General features: G+C 43.9%; 1 protein-coding gene across 2 annotated transcripts in view; it reads right to left on the minus strand.

Moving 5' to 3' along the window:
- The window catches only part of TGFA (transforming growth factor alpha), a 106,704-nt gene extending 85,467 nt beyond the window's left edge, over positions 1-21,237 (minus strand). The window contains exon 1 of one of the 2 annotated variants that reach the window (XM_029937560.1): positions 20,996-21,237. In XM_029937560.1, coding sequence (XP_029793420.1) covers positions 20,996-21,035 — 40 coding nt within the window. In that variant the 5' untranslated portion in view covers positions 21,036-21,237. The remainder of the gene's footprint in view (positions 1-20,995) is intronic. The other variant, XM_029937559.1, reaches the window with a different exon arrangement.
- Between the last annotated feature and the right edge of the window lie 4,347 nt (positions 21,238-25,584).

Below are 25,584 nucleotides of genomic sequence, written 5' to 3' on the forward strand. Positions count from 1 at the left end.
TGTGATTCAACTTCTCTGTAGGTTACGCTGCACTTGCAAGGATAGATGCCATCTATCACCACCTATCGCTCTTACAATATTATTGACTGCATTCCCTGTGCTGTGCCTTCTATTCCCGTGACTTATTCGTTCCATAACTGGAAGCCTAGACCTCCCCCTTTTCTTCACCAACTTCGCCCACCTCCCACTCCCTCTGGCAACCATCAGTTTGTTCTCTTTCATAGGTCTGATTCTGTTTGCTTATTCATTCATTTTGTTAAAAAACAATTTTAGTTAATAAAAATGTACTGATATTGGCTTGTCAGTTGTAGCAAATGTGGGGTGGGGTAAGGAAGTACATGGGAATTCTCTAGGCTTTATGCTCAATTTTTTTTTTTAGAGCACTGAAACTACTAAAAAAAAAGTCTATTAAAAAATAGCTGATGACAATGATAACACGATGAAGCTGACTTATTTTACTCTACATTCTAAAGTGTCCAGTCATACTGCTTCCCTAAGTTGGAGTAAAATGTCCTTCTCCTAGGAAGGCTATGGCATAAGCAGCTTGAATTGGGCTTTTCTGGAAATGCAGAGAAGACACGCTTAGCCTGCTATGGAGTCCCATGACTCTCAGCACCACCCACTGTCCATCAGCTTGGTAGAGGGGAAATACAGAGGACGAAGACCGCTTCCTGAACACTACGAATTCCCGCTGGCTGAAAGCTCAGAGGGCAAGAAGCACCACAGCTCTCTTGCGTCTTGAAGTGTGTTGTATGAGTGTGCTCAGCAAACCCTTACTGACAGCGGCTCCCAGGGAGAAGCCATGAGCAGCTTTGGTCGGCGACTGGTTTGGGTCGCTGTGTACCCTCAGCCTCACTCTCAAACTGAGAGCATGTCAGATGAGAGGAAGCAGAGAACCATGTTCCATATAGAAATAGGCCATCAAGAGAGAAGGCGAGGGAAAGTGCAGGGTCTTCTCCCAACAAGAGGTTGGTAGGTACAATCAGGACCCTGAGGCCTTTGAGACAACCAAGGAAATCCAGCATCTTGATTTCAGGGAAAATGGCCTTGCTTTGGCAGTTTCTAATATAAAATAGATGACATATTGTAGACCTGCTATTTCTCAGCTGAGGACAAATTATTAATTTCAGTCTGTTGTCAACTGGCTGTCAGCTCTGAGACCAAGGGAGCAGAACACAGTAAGAGTTGCTAGAGGGTGGTTTAATCCAATTTCATGACCCTCTAGCTTCATGTAAGAGTGGACTCCCAAGTGGGTGTCAAGCCTGGCTTCCATCACATCAAGATGAAGCTACAGTTTCAGAGAACTCTTCCATCCCCCTCTTCCTGTCCTTTTTAAAATAATGTAGGCAGGAAAGGAAGAAGACAGTGCAGGGGGCTTTTTAATTGTTCAACATCATCCTTCTGTGAAGACTGAACCAGCAAGGTCATGAGGCAGGTGGCTTACTCCCCATCCTTAGCACGACCATCACCTGACATTTTATTATGTACTTATTTATTTTGTCTCCTTGGGACTGAGGGGCGATGGGGGAGATGGAGTTTTTCAGTTGGCTGTATTCTCAGTGCTGAAAACAGTGCCTGACACGTAGGCAGCTCTCAACAATACTTCCTGAATGGATTCAGTTCCTTTTTAAGCCAAACCTGTCAGGCAGTTCCAGGGATGGCCAGGGAGTGTGAACCACAAAAGCCAACACTTGAAGTCCTATTTGAGCAGGAACGCTTTAAAAGAACTTTATAAAATCCAGGTTCTCCCATTTTGGAAGAAGACACCAGTAGAACTTTCCTGTGGTGACAGTTCTCCAAGAAATAACTCAGACATGGGAGAATCTTCTTCATCATGGGTGTGTGTGTGTGTGTGTGTGTGTGTGTGTGTGTACGTACAAATAGAGTCATCATGGTTTGAACTAGTGACATCTAATGGAGATTTGAATAAAATGAGGAAATCAGGCCTGCAAATATCTGAGGGAAGAGCAACCAAAGCTGAAGAAACTGCAAGTGCAAAGGTACTGGGGTAGGAGTAAACTCAGCCTGTTTAAGGAAGAGCAAGAAGGCTGGAGCAGGACAGTGGTGGTAAACAAGGCCTGAGAGATGCCAGGGCAGATGTCTCTCACAGGAAGAGCTAAGAGTCTGGATTTCATTCCCAGATGGGCAGCTACTGGCAAGTTTTGGGCAAAGGACCAATGGCACCTGATACAGGTGTTAGAAGAATTGCTTGGGACACTGAGAAGGGAAGAGGCCTTATGCAGGCAAGGGCGGAAACTGGAAGAACAGGGCTGAGCACACTGCCGAAGTCCAGGTGAAAGATGAGCGGGGGAGGACGCAAGAGGTGGTCAGGTACAGAACAGAATAGATACAGAGCTGACAAGACTCACTGAATTTGGGGGTTGTGCTTTGGGGGCCTTCCTCTCTTCACCTTGTCTCTGCCTCTGCTATTCCTCTGCTTTCTCTTCACCTTCCTAGGCCATGGTCAACCTTCAAGGCCCAGTTCAAACATCGATGTCTTCAAATATCTTTCCTGACAACTTCAGATGGAAGATCCCATCTCCCTCAAAAATTAAAAAAGCAAAAAATGACTAAACAAACAAGAACACAGGCCTAGAGAAACTCGCTAGCAGGCTCAATACCCATGAAAGTCAAAGCCACGCAAGTCAATTTATCTCGGTCTTGGTGTTATCAAACTTCTCTAAAGAGCTTTTACTGACAGCTTCCTTCCGCAGTCTGCCCAGAATCCCTAGGATCCCCTGGAAGGCTACAAACCCAAATGAAGTTTCTTCCCCTGGTCATCCCCAGGCAAGTCCAAGGAATCTCTGCCCAAGGTGACCACAGGCCCATCTGTGTGACACACATTCAACATCCAGGGTAAGAAAGTCTCTGGATGGTGACAGCTGTGCTCAAGGCTTTCTGGAAGCTTGTACAATACCTAACTCTACTTACCACGTATCCCTTCCACTATACTACCGCAGGCTGAACTAAAGCATCCCAGGTTCAAGAGAGAAGGGCCCACAAAGAGCAAAGCAAATAGGCTTTGCACTCACTTGTGACCAGAGGACACACAAGCTGCAAATGTACAGATCAGGAGACAATTCTCTGCCCTGGGTTTTTCTGCCCTAAATGTTCTGCCTCTGGAGTGACCTTTTGTGCCCCGTATGAGCACAGCCCAGCTCTCTGTTGTCCCTCATATGCCCCAACAGTGGCTGTGGGAGGTAGACAGAGATGGTCACCCCCACTAAAGTGGGTGTCATGATGGCAAGATTGGTGAGGGGCTGGAAAGCTAGGACAGGCCACACAGCTTTGGGAAAAGAGTCCTTCCCCTCAGTAAGGTAGAAGCCAGAGTTCATATCTGCTGCTATGTCGATGCTATTTTGGGAGTAAGGGGTAAGAAGGGGAAGGGAAAGGAGACATAGGAGGAAAGACACTCGAAGTAAATTATTTGTCAGCCAACTATTAAATGTTAGGCATTATGCAAGGCACTATAGAAGTTGAGATTAAGGGCAAGAGGGAAGGTGAAAGAAAATGCCAAGAAGTAGCAAAAGAAACCTCTAGATGAGACATACATCACACATAGGATTACTGTCAACGGAGCAAGAGGTCACCCACAGACACTCGCTGGTCTGACAAAATGAAAGCGGATTCTTTCCCCCCAGTATGAGGGAGGCAGTATCTAAGAATATCAATAGCTATTCATACCAATTTATCTATAGCCTCAAAGCAAAAGGTTTTTCTATAAACAAAGCTCTAGATTTTCAGAACATTTCTGCCTTTGGAGCCTCTAAAAATAGCTCAAGTGATAAACAGCCCAGGTAAAAACAACAGGGCCCTTTCTGAAGAAGCTAAAGTGGGGAAAACCAAGAACAGTGCATGGGTAGGTGGTTTAGAACAATCCAACTTCTTCAATGCTTTCTAATGACCTCATTGGGCACTTAAACATGCTTTTACACAAAAGTTAATGACTTTATCTTTAAGGCCAAACAGTGAGGCCATTCGCCCACTGCTGTTCAGCCAGCAGTGGAGTCAGATGACATCACGGCCCCCAGAGGGCATTCTTGGCTGAGCCAGGACCAGCCTGGGGTCCACAGCGCCCTCAGGGATGAGGGCCACAGGCACAGCAAGGGCTTCTACCTTGCAGCCTTTATTTGCAAAGGCCACTGGGACCTACCTCATTTAATGAAGTATATTCAAGGGAAGACACACATCATATCCTATTTTCTAAGCTAAAAAATACCCACCCCCCAGCCTTCTGTGGTTCACTTCTCAAGGCTGGGAGCTCAGATCAACCCTCCGCAGGGCGGCTTGCGGGAGGTGGTGATCTCAGACAGAGCGGCTCCATCCTTGGCCTGGGAACAGTCGCCCATTGGAGCAGAGCCCTCTCCCCAGTGCAGGCGGCGCCTCCCACAGGGGAAGAGAAAACAGCTGGAGAGGGTTGTGCCCTGATTAGGAGGTGAAGCACATCTACAAATGATTAAGCGCGTTTATTTTCTCTCCTGCTGGAAAACAGTGGGGTTTTTCTGCCAACATCTTGTCCTTGTTACCACTTACTAGCTCCATGCAATCTGGGTTCCTTGGGGTCTGAGGTGCAAGTTGAAAAAATGAGGGCATTTGGACCCAAAGGGACTGCTCCATTCCAAAAGGTTAAACCTTTCCTTCTTCTTTTCCTCCTGCTGAATGTCACAAGTGAAGAGCATCAATCCGAGGAAGAAATGTTAGACAGTGGGTTGTTGGAGATGAGGTGACACAAGTAAAGATCAAGGGAGCCTGCAGGGCAGTGAGGGAAAGTCCCGTGGAAAAGACGAGCAGGCCTTCTGCTCGGAGAACAACAGAATTTTTATGAGGAGGTGCTATCTGGGTGCTTAAATCTCAGGAGATAGTTTAGTTTCCTAGCTTCCTAAAACATCAACTTTTCCTCCTCCATGGGTCAGCAGGATGGACTTTTACAGAATTACCAACTGGCCAACTTTTCTAGATGGGTTGAGGAATCTAGTACTGTGGAGACAATCTACTTTAAGCAAACCAGAGATGTGAATGATCTGGAGTTAGAGGCAAGGGAAGGAATGTTATAGAAAAGTCCTTTCAATAACACAGTGATTTAAAAATTTTTTTTAAATTTATTCATTTTTGAGAGACAGAGTGCGAGCGGGCAAAGGGCAGAGAGAGAGGGAGACACAGAATCTGAAGAGGCTCCAGGCTCTGAGCTGTCAGCACAGAGCCCAATGCGGGGCTCAAACCCAAGAAATGTGAGATCATGACCTGAGCTGAAGTCGGATTCTCAACCGACTGAGCCACCCAGGTACCCCTAGACAGTGATTTTTTTAAAGCCACATTGTTTTTCCAGAAAGAGGCGTGTCATTGCAAAAGTGGTCCATCCCACTGGCTATTTAGTGTTAGTAATACACACAGGTTTCTGCCGCTATCTGAAAAATAAAGGGTATTCCTTATGAAATCTTCTGTAAGCCGCAGGGGCGCGAAGTGAAGAAGCAACCACTGCTAATTTAGATGGAAACATTTTTGAGCATTCCTCGACCCCAAAATAACCTCCGAGGTTTTTCTGACACTAGAGGACACATCTTGTTAACAGATGCAGAAAATAAATAGAGATAAAGCACAGATGCTCACAGACGCAGTGCAAAAATAAGGCGGCTAGATGCTGAGTGCAGTTTGGGGGAGCAAGCTCGGCACGGCTGCTCTCGCTGGTTGGGTGCATGCTGCCTCTGTAAAAGCTCAAAACAAATGCCAGAGCTATTTCCACTTTCACGATTTCTCTTTAGATTCCTTTCTGGTTAGTGAAAAGAGGTACTAATGTAGGTCTTTTGTAAAAGTGAAGTGGCCTAATGCATACAGGAAGGGGTACCTGCAGGCGACATGACAAAGGGTCCCACTCCGTTACCTTACCTAAAGTGGAAACCCGCACCTTTAATAAACATTTGTGAAATGTCCACACTATGGGACTGCCCCATCATCCGAGGATCTAGATATTAAATTATCTACTCAGAGGTGCAAAGCCCATCAAAAAGTGCTGCCGGCCGAATGAAGGAAGTGTCCAGATACAAGTGAAATACTAAGTGCTATTTCTTTTCTGATCTACTGTCCTATCAAGTCAATGGAAATGCCTGTGGTTTGGGGAGTACACATCACGGCTCAAGTTAAGGGTGAACAGTCTGAACGCAAGCCAGCTAGCTATTAGCAAATGTGCTAACACAGATTCTATCTTTAGCTGGGCTGTGAAGAACTAAAGGTGTTAATGTAAAAGCAGTAAAGACTTTGCCATCTTCCACTATTATTGGGAGGAAACGCCAACTGGAGAGACATGGATGTGGGGTGAGGAGGAGGTAAAGCCTGCACCCCGGCAGAGGCCTTACAGGCTAGAGCACACACACAATGACTTTCAGGGACATCGCGCTCTGGAGGACAGGCTGCCTGCATAAATCGAAGAAATCACTCTTTAAAACAAACACCTTTTAAGAAGTGGATGGTAGAGGGGTGGCTGGGTGGCTCCGTTGGTTGAGCGTCCGACTTCAGCTCAGGTCATGATCTCACGGTTTGTGGGTTTGAGCCCCGCATCAGGCTCTCTGCTGACAGCTAGCTCAGAGGCTGGTTGGAGCCTGCTTCAGATGCTGTGTCTCCCTCTCTCTCTAACCCTCCCCTGATCGCACTGTTTCTCTCTCTCAAAAAATAAATAAAAGACATTAAAAAAAAAAGAAGAAGTGTATGGTAGAGGGGTGGCTGGGTGGCTCTGTTGGTTGAGTGTCTGACTTCAGCTCAGGTCCTGATCTTTCAGTTAGTGAGTTCAAGCCTGGCATCAGGCTTGCTGCTGTCAGTGCAGGGCGGGCTTCAGCTCCTCTGTCCCCCTGTTTCTGCTTCTCCCTCTCTGCACATGCTCTTTCTTTCTCTCAAAAATAAAATATTAAAAAAATTTTCTTAACTGTGTGGTAGAAATGATAGCAGCTCCATTAATGAGTTCATTTTAGAGGTTCCCTGGTCACAACACAACATGTCATATGACTGACTGTCTTCTGAACAGCTAGCCCTTGACCTGAAGGAGAGAAAAAAAGAACCAGACCACATTTGTTTATATTTCATAGCATTGGGAAGTGGCAATATTTCTTGTGAGCCAGCATGACAATCACTTGCATGGCACTTACTGTCACTATGACAGAAAAAACCTAAGGGAGCAGCTGTTCGAAAAGTCTGGTTACATTTAGCTTAATGTCTGCTACAAAATGGCATTTTCACACATGAACAGCTCTAAGCACCTCAGTGTTCACAGCCTTCTGTGACAGACACGGAGCCGCAGGATGACTAGGTCAGCAGGCAAGGGGCCAGGGTTCAAATCCTTGTTCTGCCACTTGCTGGCTATGGGAGACTGGGCAAGTAAATGCTTCTGTGCTTCAGTTTCCTCATCTGTACAATGGGGATAATCACCATATCTCAGAGGGCTGCTAGAGGGGTTAAAGGAGTTTGCGCAACAGGTAAGACTCTGAAGAAGTTACCACCTACTAGATGTTGTTATAAGTGACAGCCATCATCTGCTCAGATTGTGCCTTGTCCTGTCATACCCCAAACCTTCCTCTTGAGCGCAAGGTGCTCACTGTGAATCTCAAGGCATATTGTAAAAAACTGTGTCTGCTTCTGTCACCATCTACCAAGAATTTAGGGTTTGAGGGCAAAATCTAGGGCATGACCCTCTTTGCATGAATATCACCAAACCTAGCGAGGATCGGATACACATGCAATGTTTGCTGCAATGTACAATCCATGTAGAAAACAACCTGAAGCAAATAAATAGCATCTGTCATTTCAAGCTGATAGTTCTTATTTTGGTTATTCGTCCCTTTGGCTCTATATCACAGCATTATATGAATAAAGTAGCTAGCTTGGATGAAATAAGAACCAAATGTTACCCTAGGCTTGGTTCACAAGGATCGCAACTACCATTTGATCACTCGGATATATGGTACATGGGATGACAGCGGAGATACTCCAAATGCCTCTGTTATTACTGTTAAAAGAAAAATGGCCTGCCTTTTATATGAAAATCCAAAAGATCCAATTTAGTTGGAAGGTCTATTTTATTTTTCCCCTTCTTCCACAGTAGCGGAAAGAGGCACTTCACAAGACAATAAGCTCGCATTACATAGTGAGTTGATGTTATTTTCCTAAGTGTAAATCTCTAACTTTCAAGTGGTTCACTGGGGCATATCCAGTCCATCTGGAAATGTTTCACAACCTGTAGAGGACAGGATTCGAAATAAGAACACACTTGAAATGATGGCCTCTATCAAAGTGGATCCCACTCTCTTAAAAAAATTTTTTTAATGTTTATTTATTTTTGAGAGAGAGAGAGCGTGTGAGCGAGTGAGCCAGGGAGGGTCAGAGAGAGATGGAGACACAGAATCCAAGTCTGGCTCCAGGCTCTGAGCTGTCGGCACAGAGCCCAATGTGGGGTTCGAACTCATGAACTGTGACATCATGAACTGAGCTGAAGTTGGACGCCCGACTGACTGAGCCGCCCAGGTGCCTGGAAGATCCCACTCTCTTGACCACAACAGAGCACTAATCCAGAAACTTGTAGTGACTTTTATATATTTTTTTTCTCTCCATAAGGGAAGTTAAAACAGAGCTGAGTTCTGCTACTCAAGTCAGAAAGACTTGACTTCACATTTACAGATAACATGGGAAGTTTGGCATCAACTACAGGTACCATGTGGGCTAAAAAGTTTACTGGTGATGACCTTCAGGCACTGAAGTCACTGAGAAATGCTGACATAGCTTCCGAATCATTGAAGAATGAACTGACTAAATCTTACTGTGTATGTGCCTAACAACAGAATGTCAGAATACAGAAGGAAAAAATTAGTAGAACTATAAGGAGAAATGTTTGAATCCACTATTAAATTCAGAGACTTCAATAATCCCCTATCAGAAATGGACAGATTCATCAGGCAGAAAATCAGTAAGGACATAGTTAAACTCAACAACACCATCAACCCCCTGGATAAAACTGCCATCCATAGACTACTACATTCAATAACAGAATACACATTCTTCAAACCCTAATGTGAACTTCTGCAAGATGAACCATATTCTAGACTATAAAGTATACCTTGCCACATTAAAAATACTAGAAATCATAGTGTCTGCTCTCAGATCAGAATGGAGTTAAACTTGAAATCAATAATAGAAATACAACTGGAACCCCCTCCCCAAATACTGGAGATTAAACAATATACATCTAAATAAGACCTGGGTCAAAGAAGAGATCTCAAGAGGAGTTAAAAATATTTTGAACTAAACAAAACTGGAAATACAACGCATCAAAGTTTGTGGGATGCAGCAAGCAGTGCTTAGAGGGAAATTTACATTACTGAATATATTAGAAAAGGAGAAAAATCTAAAATCAGTAGTCTAAGTTTTCATCTTGGGAAAACTTAAAATAATGATCGGTTTAGTTACTATTTTTCCTATTTTAAATATCTGAAAATCAGTCATCCACATGAGACATTTCTCTTTAAACTCTGTCACTAAATCCCCCTAAATGGCAAACAGAAGGAACTCATACCTATTCCTCAAGAGTCTAGGGACACACCCTGAAATATTCCAAAGGGATAAAAAGAATAGAAATTTATCTGAAGTCATATATCCTAAAAAATTAATTTTGGTATTTCAATCTAGCATCCTATTAACTAATATAGCTGAGGTCCTTTTTGTTTTATTTTTTAATGTTTATTTATTTTTGAGGTGGGGGGCAGAGAGAGAAAGAGAGAGAAAGATGCAGAATCCGAAGCAGGCTCCAGGCTCTGAGCTGTCATCACAGAGCCCGATGTGGGGCCAGAACCCACAAACCAGGAGATCATGACCTGAGCCAAACTCAGATGTTTAACCAACTGAGCCACCCAGGAACCCCTGAGTTTGTTTTAATATAGACAATAATATTATGATTTTCCTGTTAAATTCTTCTTTGATTCTTTAATTATTCTCTATTCCTGGGAGATACACCAGGTTTGGTCTGTGGCTCTGAGACTGCCATGGCACACTTACTCCACAGTATTCGCATCTGAAAAGGGGACATGAAAATACACGGTCTCCATTAACCAGAACATCACAGGGAGGATGGCAAGCCTGCCTCATGCCCCCAAGTTCCTGCAAAGCACAAAGTTCCAGAAACAGTAAGAGCATACAAGCAGGTTCACCATGCCTTTCAGGACAGTGAGACCCAGCACCCATCAGTTTCCAGCCAAGCTAAGGAATGAGGTCAGTCAGTCATCCTTTCTCCCCAGGGATTCAAACACTGTGAGTAATCCTTCTTTCCACCACCGCAAGGGTTTCTTCCTCCAACAGGCTCTAGGTGGGACAGACGCAGAAGTCTTGTCATGAAAGGGAGCTGTGAATGTAAAGTGATATCCAATGTATGACACTGTCTACTTTCCCAGTTCTCAATCTTTTCTGCCCCCACTTCCTGGGGCAATGGCGCATTCTCAACTCAAAACAATGGTTCACTATAGGATGAGCCTCAAATTAGTGGAACAGAACAAAAACTCCACAAATAGACCCAAATACTCCTAAAATGTGTCCAGTGGCAAGAGTAGGATTTGGAATCAGTGATTAGAGAAGAAATTATTCAAAGAATGGCACAGAGTACCAGAATCAATAGTTGGCAAAAAGGCAAGTTAGATTCCTATCCCACATGTTACACTGAAATATATTCCTGAAGAATTGACATATATTTATTTATTATTTAAGAGCAAGTGAGAGAGAGCAAGCGAGAGCAGGGGAGGGGCAGAGGAAGAGAGAGAATCTCAAGTTGGTCCCATGCTCATCGCTGAGCCTGACACAGGGCTTGATCTCATGACCCTGGGATCATGACTTAGCCCAAATCAAGAGTCTGATGCTCAACCTACTGAGCCACCCAGGGGGCCCCAAGAATTGAAATTTAAATCCAAAAAGTAATAACATAAAAGTAAATGGGGAAATGAGACAAAGAGTCACAGCAAAGTTCTTCCTATCCCAAGTAGAAATCCTAAAGGAATAATGAACAGATTTTAAGTCCTTAAAAGTTAAAAACAACTACAAAATGATACTTCTATAAACCCAAACACAACACATATAAATGTGCCCATTTTGGGGTTTTCTTTGTGTGGTAAGGGAGGGGCTGATGAGATTTAGAGAGAGTCCATATCCAGAAAGATTCCCAATCTGTGTGATCTAGGAGTTTACCTCACCTCTCTAAATAATGCTCAGGCCCCAAGCTTGCTTTCATTCTAGTTCAGGGGCCTATGATTCATCCCCTGAAACCCTAATTATAACACCCAAGGTCTGCTATGTGCAAAAAACATCTGTCGTTGTTTAAATTTGCTGGCAGGGAGTGGGTACAGCACGCAAAGTGACCTGATGATATGCTCCTCCAAAGCAAAAATAATGACCCAGAAACTGGGTGAGAAGTGTTCAAGCCCAGAGTTTCCAACTGAGCTCAGTGACATAGAAGGTGAACAGGTTAGGTCCCTACATAGTTCACATGCCAGCTCCTCAGACCCACTGCCATGGCCAAAGTTACAGGTCTTAAGCTTTCTCTTTCAACCAAGAAAAGTATCTTATGTTTGTGTTCGCCGTGTTGGTTCCCAAGGCCCTGCAGAGGAGGGGGACAGAGTGTGTAATTGCAAACCTCTCATTTATCTGCTTCAGCCGCTTTTGTGTCACCGAATTACGTGTACCATTTAGCCAGTTAATCTCCTGCACCTCTTGGAAGTAATTACCCAGAGAATGGCTCTGACCTGGCAAGAGATGACAAAACAGCAGTAAAGGTGCATCTGTCCTTTAAGTGCCCAGGAGAATTGTTTACTGACCTCATTCAAACTCAGATCAAAGACCCGAAAGAACTCAAGCTGAAGATATGGTCTCTTTGTAAGAATCATCTATATATCTATATATATATATATATATATATATACACACACACACACACACATATAATTTATTTATTTATTTATTTATTTTTTATTTTTTTACTGAGAAGTTCTCATTGTAAAAACAAAAAAGAACCAAAAAGCAAATGAGCAAACAAACAGCAAAAATCTCCCACACAAGCACTGACTGTCTTGCTTCACTCTAGTAGCATCTCCTGGACACAACAGTGTATTTGGAGGTTTTTAAACTTTTTAAAGTTTGAGTCAATAGGAAGCTAGTTAGTAGCCTTTGCTAGAAATTACAATGCCACGCATCACCCAAATCAGAAATGGTATTATTATAACCACTTTGGCACATGCAGTCATGCAAATAAACTGGTTATCTCCCTGGGCTTAGCTTGAATTTGGTTTAGTATTAAAAAGAAGGTTTTGGGGTTTTCTCCTCTCAGAGTATTATTAAGAAAACAAACTTAAAAATGTATTTTATTTGGGGGGCCTAGGTACTTACTTATTTTCATATTTGGTAAAGTCACATTTGCTGGGGCCACAGATGCAAAAGAAAATTTTAAGTTGAAATGAGATTATTTACAAATCTGTGCTAAAAATTTAGAAGTCTGAGTTGAATAGATGGTGAGGAAAATGATTACAAAAATGAATCAAGAGGTGGAAAACTTAAACTGACCACAAGCAATTTCTTTCAAGCCTTCACAGAGCCATTTGCTTCCATGATATTTCAATTACTTAAGAGCATGTAGCAGAAGTAACGTTTTAAAATATATTTCATAAAGCTGACATAATGCTGATGTCAAAACCTACAAAAGAGGGACACCTGGGTGGCTCAGTCAGTTGAGCATCTGACTCTTGATTTTCGCTCAGGCATGATGCCAGGTCATTACTGTGGGATGGAGCCCATGCTGTCGCGGAGCGTGGAGCCTGCTTAAGGTTCTCTCTCTCTCTCTGTGCCCCTCTCCCTTGCTCACACTCTCTTAAATAAAATACAAAAAACAAAACAGAACACTAAAAAGGAAAACAAGGCCCCCAAACTTCAGAATCAATCATCTCCAGCAGCATGTACAGAGAAAAACCTCACAGAGCCCAGGAGGCTTCATTCCAGCAAGTGAAGGAGGGCTTTAACACAATCAGATTAATTAAAGTCTTCAAAACATGAAAAAAACAAAACTCATAACTCTCCTCTGCTTCAAATAAAGCTAAAGCCATGTCTTTCAATAGGTTATGAAGAGAAGTGCATTTTATTAACCTGATAAAGTTTATTTGTATACATATACTGTATACACACTTTCACATGTATGTATATATAGTACATTCTTATGTATATATAATCACAAAGTCATCTTCAACTGTTAAAGGCTACAAATATTATTGGTAAGTCAAGAAAAGTGCGAGGATATCTACTGCCTTTTGAAAAATTTCTTCAAGTCCTAGCCAGTTATAAGAAGAAGTAGTAAGAGATAAAATTATAGAATGGAAGGAGGAAAAGCTATCACTATTCAAGATTACATGATCACGTACTTGCAAAGCTAAGAGAATAAACTGAAGCGCTCTTAGAATTAACAAAACCCATTACTAAAGAAATATGTATTTTTAAATACTAGCAACAACCAGTTACGATAGAGAGCAGGGGGAAATGTCTAACTCGCTAAAACACAAGCTCTAGGTCTTATTTTTGGCTGATTCCCTAGCATCTAGAAGCTGTCTCAGCACAGCATAGGTGCTCAATAAATATTTGCAGAATACATGAAATTCACAGTAAGTGCAAAAATACAAAACAATAGAACCAAATTAAAATTCTACAAACAGATCAAGTACTTTTAAGAATTTAGCATGGGATAAAAATGGAGTTTCAAGCCACAGTAGACAGGATAGATTATTCCACAAATAGCAATTGAGAGTATTAACTGGATGGCTATTAAAAAAAAATGAAATGTGAGCTGTACTTCATACCATATACAAGAATAGATTCTAGATAGAATAGTCCAACATAACATATGAGACTTAGGAAAAAAAAATAAGTAAATACTTGCCTCATCTTAGGCTAGGGAAGGTTTTCCTAAATGTGTAAGTGAAGGTAGAGAGCTTAAAGGGGAAATATATATTTTTTTCGGTTTCTGCTACATAAAAATAAAAACCTTCGGTATGTCAAAAATACCATAAACAAAACAGTAAGGTATACAACAAATGGGGAGAACTACCTGCAAAGTAGTAATATCCTTTTTTTATAAAGTATTTCTATAAAGCTCTAAGGATGAACAATAAGAAAAAAAATTGAAAAGATTAAGATGTAAATAGGATGACATGGCCAACAAAAATAATTTAGTCATCTTAGCAAATATTAAATATGAAGACTGGACTGAGGTCTCCAATCAATGTAAATGTTAAAACTAACTTCTAGAGTTATGGATGATTCAAGAAAATGGCATTCATACATTTCTGGTGGAAGAAAAGACCAATTGCTAGGAATTTATTCTAAAGATGTGCCAAACATTTATGGACAAAAATGCCTGTTGTATCATATCTTCCTTGATTTCAGGCATTATAATTAACATAGGCCTGTTATAAAAAAAAATTAACCAATTCAAACCAAGGCACTGTACTATACATACAGTTCTAGGCCTTTCTAAATTTAATATATCATGAAGCCTTTATTCTTTTAAATAGCTACATAGTAAATCATTGTACTGTTATATAAAAATAAATTATTTAAGGAATCTCCTTAAATTGTTTTAACAGTTGGTACTGTCAACTTGTTACTGTCATAAACTAATCAACAGTCACCATCCTTTATATTATTCTTTGCATATTTAGGTAAGTATTTAGGTAGGATATATATCAAAAACTGGAACTGATGACCCAAGTTATACCCACTCAAAATTGATAGCTATTGCCATACTAACTTCCAAAAAAGTTGTATCAACTTATATTCCCAATAGTGTGCAGATTCTTCATAGAAAGTGAGAAAAAGGAAAAATTTATAAGGCCAAAAGAGTTTCAAAATTGGTTAAATTAGGGGCGCCTGGGTATCTCAGTCGGTTGAGTGTCCAACTTTGGGTCAGGTCATGATCTCATGGTCAATGAGTTCAAGCCCCACATCAGGCTCTATGCTGACAGCTCAGATTCTGTGTCTCCCTCTCTTTCTCTGCCCTTCCCCCGCTCATGCTCTCTTTCAAAAATAAACATTAAAAAAGATTTTAAACCCAAAAGTGGTTAAATTATAGTAAATATAGTCAAGAGGTTATTTTCCACCCACTAAGAATGATGTAACGGATGAATGTTTAATGACTTAAAAAATGCTTATTATGAAGGTTGTCAAATTGCAAAAGCAAATAAGTGAAACAGTGTGAGTCCATCAAAATTCAGACAGGCTTTCAAAGAATATCTACCTATACTTTCATCCATAGACTATATAACAAAATGTTAATCATGGTTATCTTTGGGTGGTAGAACTACAGGTCACTGAAACACTTTTCTCTTATGCTTTCCAGAATTTTCCAAATGGTCTGGGGGCAGGGGAATGGTGTTTTTTTTTTTTTTTTGCAATCATTTAAAAATATTAAATCCTAATCTATTTTTAAAAAATAATAAAACAATTATTCTGAAGACTAACTGTATCAGCACTGGTAGAATTTATATGCAACCACCTTGATTATTTAGGATAAATGTTAAGTATGTGGTCAAGTGCTCGCCAATGGTGTCCACACCTCCCCAAGGGGTCATCAAGTGCTTAGTGGTCTCCTTTGAGGTTCCACTTGGGCTCTAGATGGGCCAAGGGCAGAGATGAAGACCTAGGGTCTCTGGCTCTAAAGAACCCCCAAACTACAAATACCAACCAGTATTAATTCAAGGCAGGACACAGAGGGACCACAGCACTGCTGCTGAGGTTCCTGGCCAAAAAGTTAACACATTCAGAGATAAAGCCAAACAAGGCAAAGCAATAATAACAGGCTGGTCTTCTGCAAATTATACAGTCTTGTTACACAAAGGAGTTACGTGTACCTCCCTTCTTGAGAAAGTCCTAACCATCCATCTTGAGAAATGCAAACAGTAAGGTGAGGGAAACTGAGAGCTTTTCAAGGTAAGGAAGCAGACAACAAAAAATGAAAAGCAAAAGTGCCAAGCATAGAATTCACTTGACTAGGGGAAAGACTCCATGTGATATTGTGTTTTCTCTGACTTGGGGGGAGGGGGGGAGGCACTAGCAAATATAAAATTCCATTTCAACAAACTTTCAACTTTTTCTAAGTCCAAGGAACAACTATGTAAGTCATATTCAATACAACCAATTCATTTTTTAAAGTTTATTTATTTAGTGTATGGGTATATGTGTGTGTGAGGGAGAGGGAGAGGACAGAAAAAATCCTAAGTAGGTTCAGGACTCGAACTCATGAACCATGAGATCATGACCTAAGCTGAAACCAAGAATCAGACACTTAGCTGACTAAGCCACCCAGGCGCCCCAATACAACCAATTAATAATGTTTCAAAGGACTAGCCAGATTTTTGGGGTTTGGTCTAAAGGTAATGTACTTGAAGAACTCCTAAGAGATGGTTCAGGTAGCCTAGATTTTTAGGCTTTCCTGATTTATGAAAGATTTTTTATATTTGACATTTCACAAGGGAAAGAAGGCAAAAAAAAAAAACAACAACCCCAAAACCCAGAGGTCACCATAAAAGTGCTCAAATTCTCCATCTAAATGCAATCTTAAATATATTAGCCTTCAGCATAAAATTAAAGTTCATACTTTAAAATGAGGTGATTAAAAATATTTGAAGCGACAGCCAAATGATGGTCACTTTTTGGCAACCCCCCTCCAAAAGAAAGTGTGAGATGCTTAGCGTTGGTCAGCTTAAGTCTAATAAGAGAGGGGTAAGTCACATTTTCCAGGGGTAAAGGTCAAGGACACTATGACAATTAAGAGATCTCAGCAAGAGTTCTAACTCTGCTCAGGTCAGCAAGACAGGCCGCAGAAGCACCTTTAATAATTGCTCATAAATCCACAGCGGCATTCCCAAACATCAGAATGGACTTTAGGTAAAGTGCAATTGGGTAAGCCAGAAGCTTCCCTAACATCAGTCCATCAACCAGCTGAAGAGCGGTTTTCTCCAAGGTGCCCTCTCCTCTCCTCCCCACCAACAGCTTAAGCCACAGCTGGACACTTGTCAGACATGCAAGCTCCTACCTCCTGCTGGGCAGCCTGGTTTACCAAGCCCTCCAGGTGGCTGCGATTTGAGAGTACTGCTGTGGAAGGTCCTCCGGAGGTTTTACGTGTGAAAACCCGGCACAAGATGCCCAATTCAGGGTGTCAGCCTAATCCCATTTTGGCTGACCCAGCCTCCATTTCCCACTGCCCATCCCTTTCAGTGGGCAGCCCACAGAGTAGGACTTTGTTCAAACACACTTTCAAAAGGCCCTTAGAGATAGGTCTAATGGAAAAGTCAGCTATTTTTCCTATGTTACCATAGTAACAGGAAGCATCATTTACTCCTGTAAGAAAGGTCCCCTTTGCAGGGGACATTGAATATTTACAGAAAGATCTCTTTATCCTAGGAAACCAAATTTTGGAAAGGCAAATATGGGAAACTTCGCCTCTAAGCCTTCCATATACACCTTTACAACCCATGTTCTAAGTGAACTTTCCCTAATTATGGCTGCCCAATAAGGAAACCATGTGTCCTGGGCAAACCTCCACTGTCTACTCTGAAAGACATCATGTCCATGTAATGGAGAAGAGGGCTGTCCTACTTCATGCCCTCTCCTGGTCCCTCAATCCCAATTCCACAGGGAAGCTGACCTGCTCCATCTCTACCCATCCTTAATGACACTTGGTGTCCTAGGACCCTTCTTTAGGCTACACCCAGTCCTACTTCTAGGGACTTCCATAAACATAATATTTATTTCTGGATTATAAAATCCATTTCTGTATTATAAAGTCAATTTCATTTTGTGTGTAGTCCTTTACAGGTATAGTATTATAAATAGCTTCTATATTTACCATCTCATTTGATTCTCCTAACAGCCTGTGAGGTGGGTGCAGTTTTATTGCTCCCACTTTACAGGTAAGAAAACTGGAACTTAGTGCTGACTTCAATAAACTGATCATTAACCACTGAGGAAATACAAATGTTTTGCATTAAAAAAGTAAAGAATTCATGATGTCCAAAAAAAAAAAAAATCCTAAACTTGCTTGAACTGATATCTGCCAAATGACACTTACTAAAATCATTAAGTGGGTTTTTAGGTTGAGGGATATTTTCTGGCTTAGGAAAGGTGGAGAGCTTGAAGATAAGACAGACAAACTTTCCAGCTACAGAATGGACACAATCTGCTATGACATCTGGAACTCTATGGAGTTCAAAGTTACAACAATGGTGATGATGGCAGTAAGATTAATTCAGTTCTTACTATGTGACAGGACCATTCTATGTTCATTAAATATATTCAACAATCCTATTAATTTTACAGATGAGAAAAACAAGGCACAGGAAAGCAAAGTAACTTGCCCAGGATCACACCATCTTGTTTCCTGCTCACAGAGGAGGATGTAGGACTGGAGGTGCCAAGCTCCTATGAGGTGCGCCTGGCCAGTGATGGAAATCTGACATGGACGGCAGCCACCAGAGGAACCTGGATTACATTTCCAATGTTGCCATTTAACCAACAGTCTGCACACTCTCCCAGCCAAAACATAATCACCGCTCAGGTTCCAAGTAATCAGGAGCATCAGCTGAGACTCCAAACAACCAGTTTCTTTTCAGACTGTCTCCACAAAGATTGGGGAGGAGGGGAAAGATCTTGGTTTTCTAGATTTGCCTGGAACTGCCTTCAACCAATTTAAGAGAAATTAGAGAGGAAAGCAGCTCTGGAGGAAATGTGCAAATTAAAGATGCATGTGGCACTGATGAGTGCTACTTACTAATCTAGCAGAAAGTGAGGTGGGAGGCAGAAGGTGTAGTCAATGATCAGAAGTAATGGCTTAAAAAAAAGAAACATAAATAAAAAAAACTGGTGTAAAGTACTCATGCCTTCTTTTTCCTCTTTTTTTTTTTTTCCAAATCCTCATATCTTGGAACTGTATGAGCCAGCTTTAACATATTGATCAATCTTTTTTTAAGTTTACACATCCTTTTCTTAAGAAACGAAGATCAGGTTGAACTCTTAGGCAAAAAGGAAAAATAACATGAATGCATGCAAACTTCATGGGCAAGGGCAGAACAACTTTCAAAGGTGCCTTCAAATTTGTTCACCATGTTTTCCTGCCTCTAATTTTCAAGGAATAATGTAAAACCACCTTGAGATTCCAGGAGTCCTAAGAAAACCCAATTTAACAGCAAGTTCTAGGGTATTCCATGTAATCTCACCTTCAGGAAAAGTCCCCAGACTGGGAGATGGGACTCTAGTGACCACAGTGATGTGACCTTTCAAACCCTTGATTCTCCCACATACTAATAAGCCTGGCCCAACTATTTACTACTAACTGTGGGCCTTGGGTACTTCACTTCCCTCCTCTGTAAAACAGAGAATACCTTCTTCATCAGGTTGGTGTGAAAATTAAATGAATACCAGAAAAGCACTTAGAACATTGCCTGGCACAGAATAAGTGGTCAAATAACATAAGCTATTATTACTACCAGAACTCGCAACACACACACACACACACACACACACACACACACACACACCCACACCCCCCCCCCCCCCCAACAAAGGCACCTGCAGACAGGAAGTTTTCTGAGGTACTGGTAATGTTTTGTTGCTTAAAAAAAAAATCTAAAATCAGAACCATCGATACAAAAAATGAAGAAGGTTTTGTAAAAGGGGAGGGAAAGCCATCCATAATCATGCCACCTGTTGGTGAGTTTCAGGTGACGGTACATCTTAGAGCCTGGGTTCCACCACTGCTCCGTTTCCCTCTAAGATGATGCCTTCCCTTCTGCTGCGGTTCTTAACCAGCGTTTCATGGGCAGGATTACAGGCGGGTCCGTGAGCCCTCTGAAACCATGGAGGAACTGGGTGAGGCTGCAGCTCTGGACATTTTTGAGGAGAGGGGCTCCACAGCTTTTCTCAGGCTCCAATAAATAATCCACGTAGGAGCAACTTGCTTTACAGGGTTAAACTCAGGGGATGTAGACCGAGCAACTCATTTTACGGAAGCGGGACCAATAAACCTGTACACCTGGGCGGTTAATCAGCTATCTCAACGCCAGAGAGTCCCGGCCGCGAGAGGAACAAGAGCCGGCCAGGCAGCGCAGAGCACTGTGCCCCTTACCGCTTCCATACAGTCCCGTGAACTTCACCGCGGAAAAACTCGCGGACTCCACAGACAAGACCCACGTTTGCCGGGTTTAACTTCCCCTCCCTTCCCCCAACTCTCGGTTCCTTCCAAGAACAAACGCAAAGGAAATTGGCAACCCTCCGTCTAGGGTTTCTTCACTCCTTCCCTCGGCTGACACACCACTTCTCTCAGGGAAGTTAATTAAAAGAACAATTAATCCGCACAAAAATCCAAAACATACCCCAAAGCTCAAGAGCTCCTAAAGTTGGAAGATTGAGGGCTCTTCTGTTGATTGTGACCATCTGCCCGTCACTGGGGCTCAGGGGTAGGCAGGGGATACGACAGGGAAGGGGCTTAGGGTCTGACGCCAGCCACCGTCTTCGGGTCTATGCTTATCGCCACCAGTGAGGACGGGCTTGGTTGGAGACAGCCAGGTATGCAGGTAGGTGTGGACAAGTGTACTAACACTCAGCCGCGGCGGATTAAAGTTCAAGCCCTTTCGCACACCGCTTCCCCTTCCCCGGCCGGCGTTCTCACGCACGGCCCAGGCGGCCACTCCCCGGGGAAAGCCTGGGCGCTCGACGGTACCCCTCTTTGGAATGGGCTCCCCCAAATCCCAATGAGCCATCGTGACTTCCACTGTCCACCCCCTACCCGCCCCTGCCCCAGCCTCTAACGTTTGAAAAGCATGAACCTCCTTCGACTCTCCTAGGCGGACGCAGTAAATCCCAAGGAAAGATAAATGGAGGGGCCAGGGGAAAGCGGGGTGTCGCCGAGGGCAGGTGGCTCAGGGCGCGCAGCAGGCAGCGTACTTACCCAGCGCGAACAAGGCGAGCTGTCCAGCCGAGGGGACCATTTTACGGGCGGCGGGCAGCAGGCGCTCCAGCCTCCTGCCCTACCTGCGGTGCCCGAGTGGCGAAGCGGCGCCGCGCTGCGGGGGAAAAAGGCGCCGGCGAGGCAAGGCCAGCCCCCGGCGCGGGCGGGCGGAGGCAGGACCGAGCGCTCTCTGCTGCACTCGCCCTGACGCGCGGCTGGCCGGGCGGAAATGGGAAGGCGGTTACCGTCACCTCTCCGCCACTCGGCGACCGGGCCAACGGCGGACCACCCTCCCGCCTCGATGGGGGTGCCCCCCTACGGCCACAGCGGGTGGGGGTTTGGGGCTGGGGGCGGGGACGCCGCGCTCACAGTGCTGGGCGCGGGCGGCGGGCTGGGCGGGGCGAGCGGGGAATCTCAGAGCCCCGCCGCGCAAGCCGGGCACCCGGGCCGAGGGAAGGGCAGGAAGCGCCCGACTTCAGACACCACCCTCAGACTAGCAGAGCAGTGCGGCCGCGGCAGAGCTCGAGCGTCCGAGAGCGATGGTCGCTTCCAGGCTCTGCGCGGGGGAGCGGAGCCGCCCGGGCGTCCGGCACCTGCGCGGACGGCCGCTGCGGGGGGGCTCTCCCGGGTAGGGACAGCAGACGCGCCCCAGAGCGGGACCTGAGAGCCTCGCCCGCTACCTGCCAAAGACTTGGCCCGAGAAAGGGCTCCCCAGAATCCAGCGAAGAATTTGTTAAACCGGATTTCCAGCCTGCACCCCTATCCCGGCTGAGAATTCTCAATTCTAGGGATGCCTGCCGCCAGGGCATGGACACCCCAAGTTGTCACTCGGCGTTAAGATTAGCGAGCTTTCGCACATGGGCCTGGGAAGATGGGTACCTGGTTATCCACCATTAATACTACCATTCGGGCCACACCAACACCCACCCTCGACCCTGCCACAGGCGGCGGGGGCCAAGAACAGGGTAGCGTGCAGCCAGATGGCCCCAGAGACAGGGATGTTTGGGCTGCAGCCACTTGGGTGTCCCTTTCAGGATTTGTACCTTGGAGCTGGCCCCTGGTGCTGGAATTTGGGGAAGTGGAGAGGGGACAGAGGGAAGACATTCTGGGTAGAGAATGGACGACCCATAGGCTTCTTGGGCACCATCCATAGGTTCCCTTGGGACGGTCCATAGGGGACAGTATGCTCCCAGGAGGCAGTGACCCATCCTATACCAGATGCCCCAAGCTGAGAGACTCTCTTCTCCTAACCTCCCAGCCTAGATGGAGGTCCACCCACTTTCCTTGGAGGATGGAGGTCAGGGGGGAGTCTCTTGATGTGTTCTTGGCCTAAAACTCAGACTCTCAAGGTTGACTTTTGTTAAGTTTGTTTCATATGATCTGAGGGACCTAATTTTGAAAAGGAAGCATCAGGCCATTGGCCTCAGCTTTTGGCAGGAAACACCAGTGTAGAAAGGGATTTTGAAAACTGTAAATTTCCTTTGAGAAGCCATTCCTTTCAATACATTTGTCAGAGGATACCTTGCTGTTCTCCCAACCTGTAACAAGGGTTGCATGGTAGGTCATGGAGTACAGCTTTTCCTGTGTCCACATCATGCTTCTACAGGGTAAATACACACAGACTCCCTCTTTAGGCTGGTGTTGACCTATTCTGATGGCTCTCCCATCTCCTTCCTAGCCTGCCTTGGTTATAGGAGGGGAGAAATCAGTCTTCAATGCCCTTCTCCTGCTCTCCAGGACCCCCAGCAAGGACGGGAGAATGGACCCATCACCTCCTTTCCTGGTAGAATGCACACACCAAGTTCACTGTGGCTAAGAGCTAGCTGTCCAGGCCGCCAAGAGTGGGTTGAGCAGTCTCCCCTTCTCTGCCTCCTGCCCACACACAATGTCGTGGGGGGGGGAATTAGCAGCAGAATCAAACCAATGAGCTTATCCCCTTCAGGACTGTAAAATCTTTTTAATCAACACATAATTTGATATCTTGTAAACTAAAGAGTACTCAAACCAAAGTGCATCTAATGCTTTGGAATCATTAATTCTCCACCAACACGTTCAGGAGCCAGCCCACATCTGCAGTTTTATAAACCTTCCAACTCATTCAAGTCAAACAGATAATCAACATTTTCTTTAAAAAAATTTGTAACATTTTTTGGTAAACTGAATTGAGGTAGTTTTTGAACATTTATTTATAGAAGTAGGAGGAAACCTAATACCCTAAAATGTGAACATTCTGCCTTTGGCATCTCCCATTTTATCTCATTGAATCCTCACAGCAACCTTATGAGATAGATTCCATCTTCCTTTTATTTGAAAAGAATTGAGACCTAAAGAACTTGGAAATACCCAAAGCCTGCAAGAGCCTGATTTTGAAAGCAAAATGAGCTGGTTCAAGGCTGATATGTTGGCTTCTATACTATGCTGCCTCAGTTTCCACATTTTTAATAAAGATAATGCTCAACTCATTAGATTGATGTGGGGACTAGATGCAAGAATTTATTTGCATACTTAGCGCAGTATTTATCAAAAAATATAGCTATTATTTAAAGAAAATCTCTTTCAGTGGACATATTTTCTCCTCTCTCAATTTCCTAACATTACCTTTATCATTTCCAATCAGTTCCTTTGCTCATGACTGTTCATGTATGTGTATGTGTGTGTGTGCCTTCCTACGGGGTTGGTTTCACAGGCTTATCAGGAGCCATGGACTTAAGTTTCTCAGCCTGTGGTATAAGAGGAGGGGGGGAGATTAGAGAATGCTATTTAGAGCCAAGAAATGATTTTTCCTAAAGGGTGGTGTGCTATTTTTGTATTTTAGCAGTATGGAAAACATGGCTGTCTGAGCTGCATGAAGTTTTAGCCGTGGCCCCGAGAGTTACGAGGAGATGTGTGTTCCCTCACCTACAGGCACTGCAGCTCTCTCACCAGGCCACCTGGTTTCTGTGTGGATGTGGAGCCTGATGACTGTGTGACCTTCCCACCAGGAATACGCCTGGGCTGCCTTTGTACACATTTGCTTCAGCTGGCCTTGAGCTCAAGGACAGTCCCTTCTGTACTAAGCCAGTGACAGCCTCTCCTCCTTGTGCAAACAAAAGAACTATGTTATGTTCTACTCAGAAGCTGGTAAACCCAGTTACTTTTCCCGTTCCTTCTGCATACTTATTCCTGAGTGTATGGTTTAAAGGGTTCCCTTCTTCACTGTAATCAGCCTCCCGCTCCTTCCTGGTTCATCTGGGAAGTGATTATAGAGCCATAAGCACCAGAGTCTTCTCTGAATGATTCAAGCCAGCTAAGCTCACTGTTGAGCTCAGCAGTTACCCAAGATATTAGCAAGTGGTCTGGACGCTCTTAGGGAGGGAGCACGGCTCTGGGCCACAGCACTGAATGGACTGTGATTCCTGCAGACAAGCTCCAGAGAGCAATGACCAGAGTTGGTTTTGGGTGGCAGGGGTAGATGAGGTGCTCCGAGGGAAAACAGGAAGGGGTGCCTGGCCCAACAGGATGGCGAAAGTCAAATGTCATCTGTATATGAGACAGCGAGAGAGACAGACAGAGAAATAAAGAAAGAAAGGTTTTATAAAGAACTCTGGAGTACCGTGTTTAGACAGCTTTTTACCATGTCAAGGGATTTAGGAACAGAAATCTAGTCCAATGTAAGGTACTGTCCAAGTATTGGCCCCCTCTGCAGCCTCAGCTATCAGTATATTCCTTACCCGTAGCCAAAAGAAAAGTAGGAAACCTTGTGCTGAATCATTTTTAGAGTTTTCATCAGCATAATGGGTGGGATATGAAACCCTGAGAGGCATTTACTTTGTCCTCAGCTACCTAGGTGATTTTCATGGCCAATGCTGTCCAAAGACTGATCTGACCCTCTGCTTAATGTCTTCCGCTCCCCAGCTCTCAGGCTTACCTTGGGAATGCACACTACAGTTATGCATTAGGCTTGACTCCATCCTCCACAAGGGATATCACAGCATGGCTCTAATGCCCAGTAGTAAAGTGTGGAGGTTGATGGCTCTACATGTGGTTCAAGCAGCTCCAGAACATCAAGGCACTGGTCAGAGTCTCTAAGACAGTTACCAGCTGGCTACTACAACTGGAGAATTCATTTGCTCATATAGCTTGCGAACTGCCTAGATGACCAGGATGCGGTAGAGGTAGCCAGAGGATGCAGCCAGCTGATGTTAAAGCATTCCATCAAGCACTCTTGGAGACAGAAGAGGTATGCCTTCAATCCTGTCTTTGCTGCCATTCCCCCAGCAGCCACAGCTTTCTGAGAAGATTGCCTCCAGAATTATCAGGAGTATGGAGAGAAAAGTCCTAAATCAGATGCCTAGAAACCCTTAGGCAAGCAAAGCTAACAATGTTGATGGAAATAGGGTAGTAATGATCCAGAGGAGCAATAGGGAGGCAGGGAAAAGAAAACATAAAGAGTGAGGAAGGAGAAATCAAAGAAAGGAAAGTACCAAGAGGACTTGGTAATTTATTTTTCAGTGATGGTTTAATCTGCCTGACAAGATATTCTCCCCAAGCTCAAAGGAAAAGAACAAAAGAAACGTTGAGAGAGAAAATTTGAGACAGAGAAAGACAAT

The sequence above is a fragment of the Suricata suricatta genome, chromosome 4, assembly GCF_006229205.1.
Source record: "Suricata suricatta isolate VVHF042 chromosome 4, meerkat_22Aug2017_6uvM2_HiC, whole genome shotgun sequence".
In the NCBI taxonomy this organism is placed as follows: Eukaryota; Metazoa; Chordata; class Mammalia; order Carnivora; family Herpestidae; genus Suricata; species Suricata suricatta.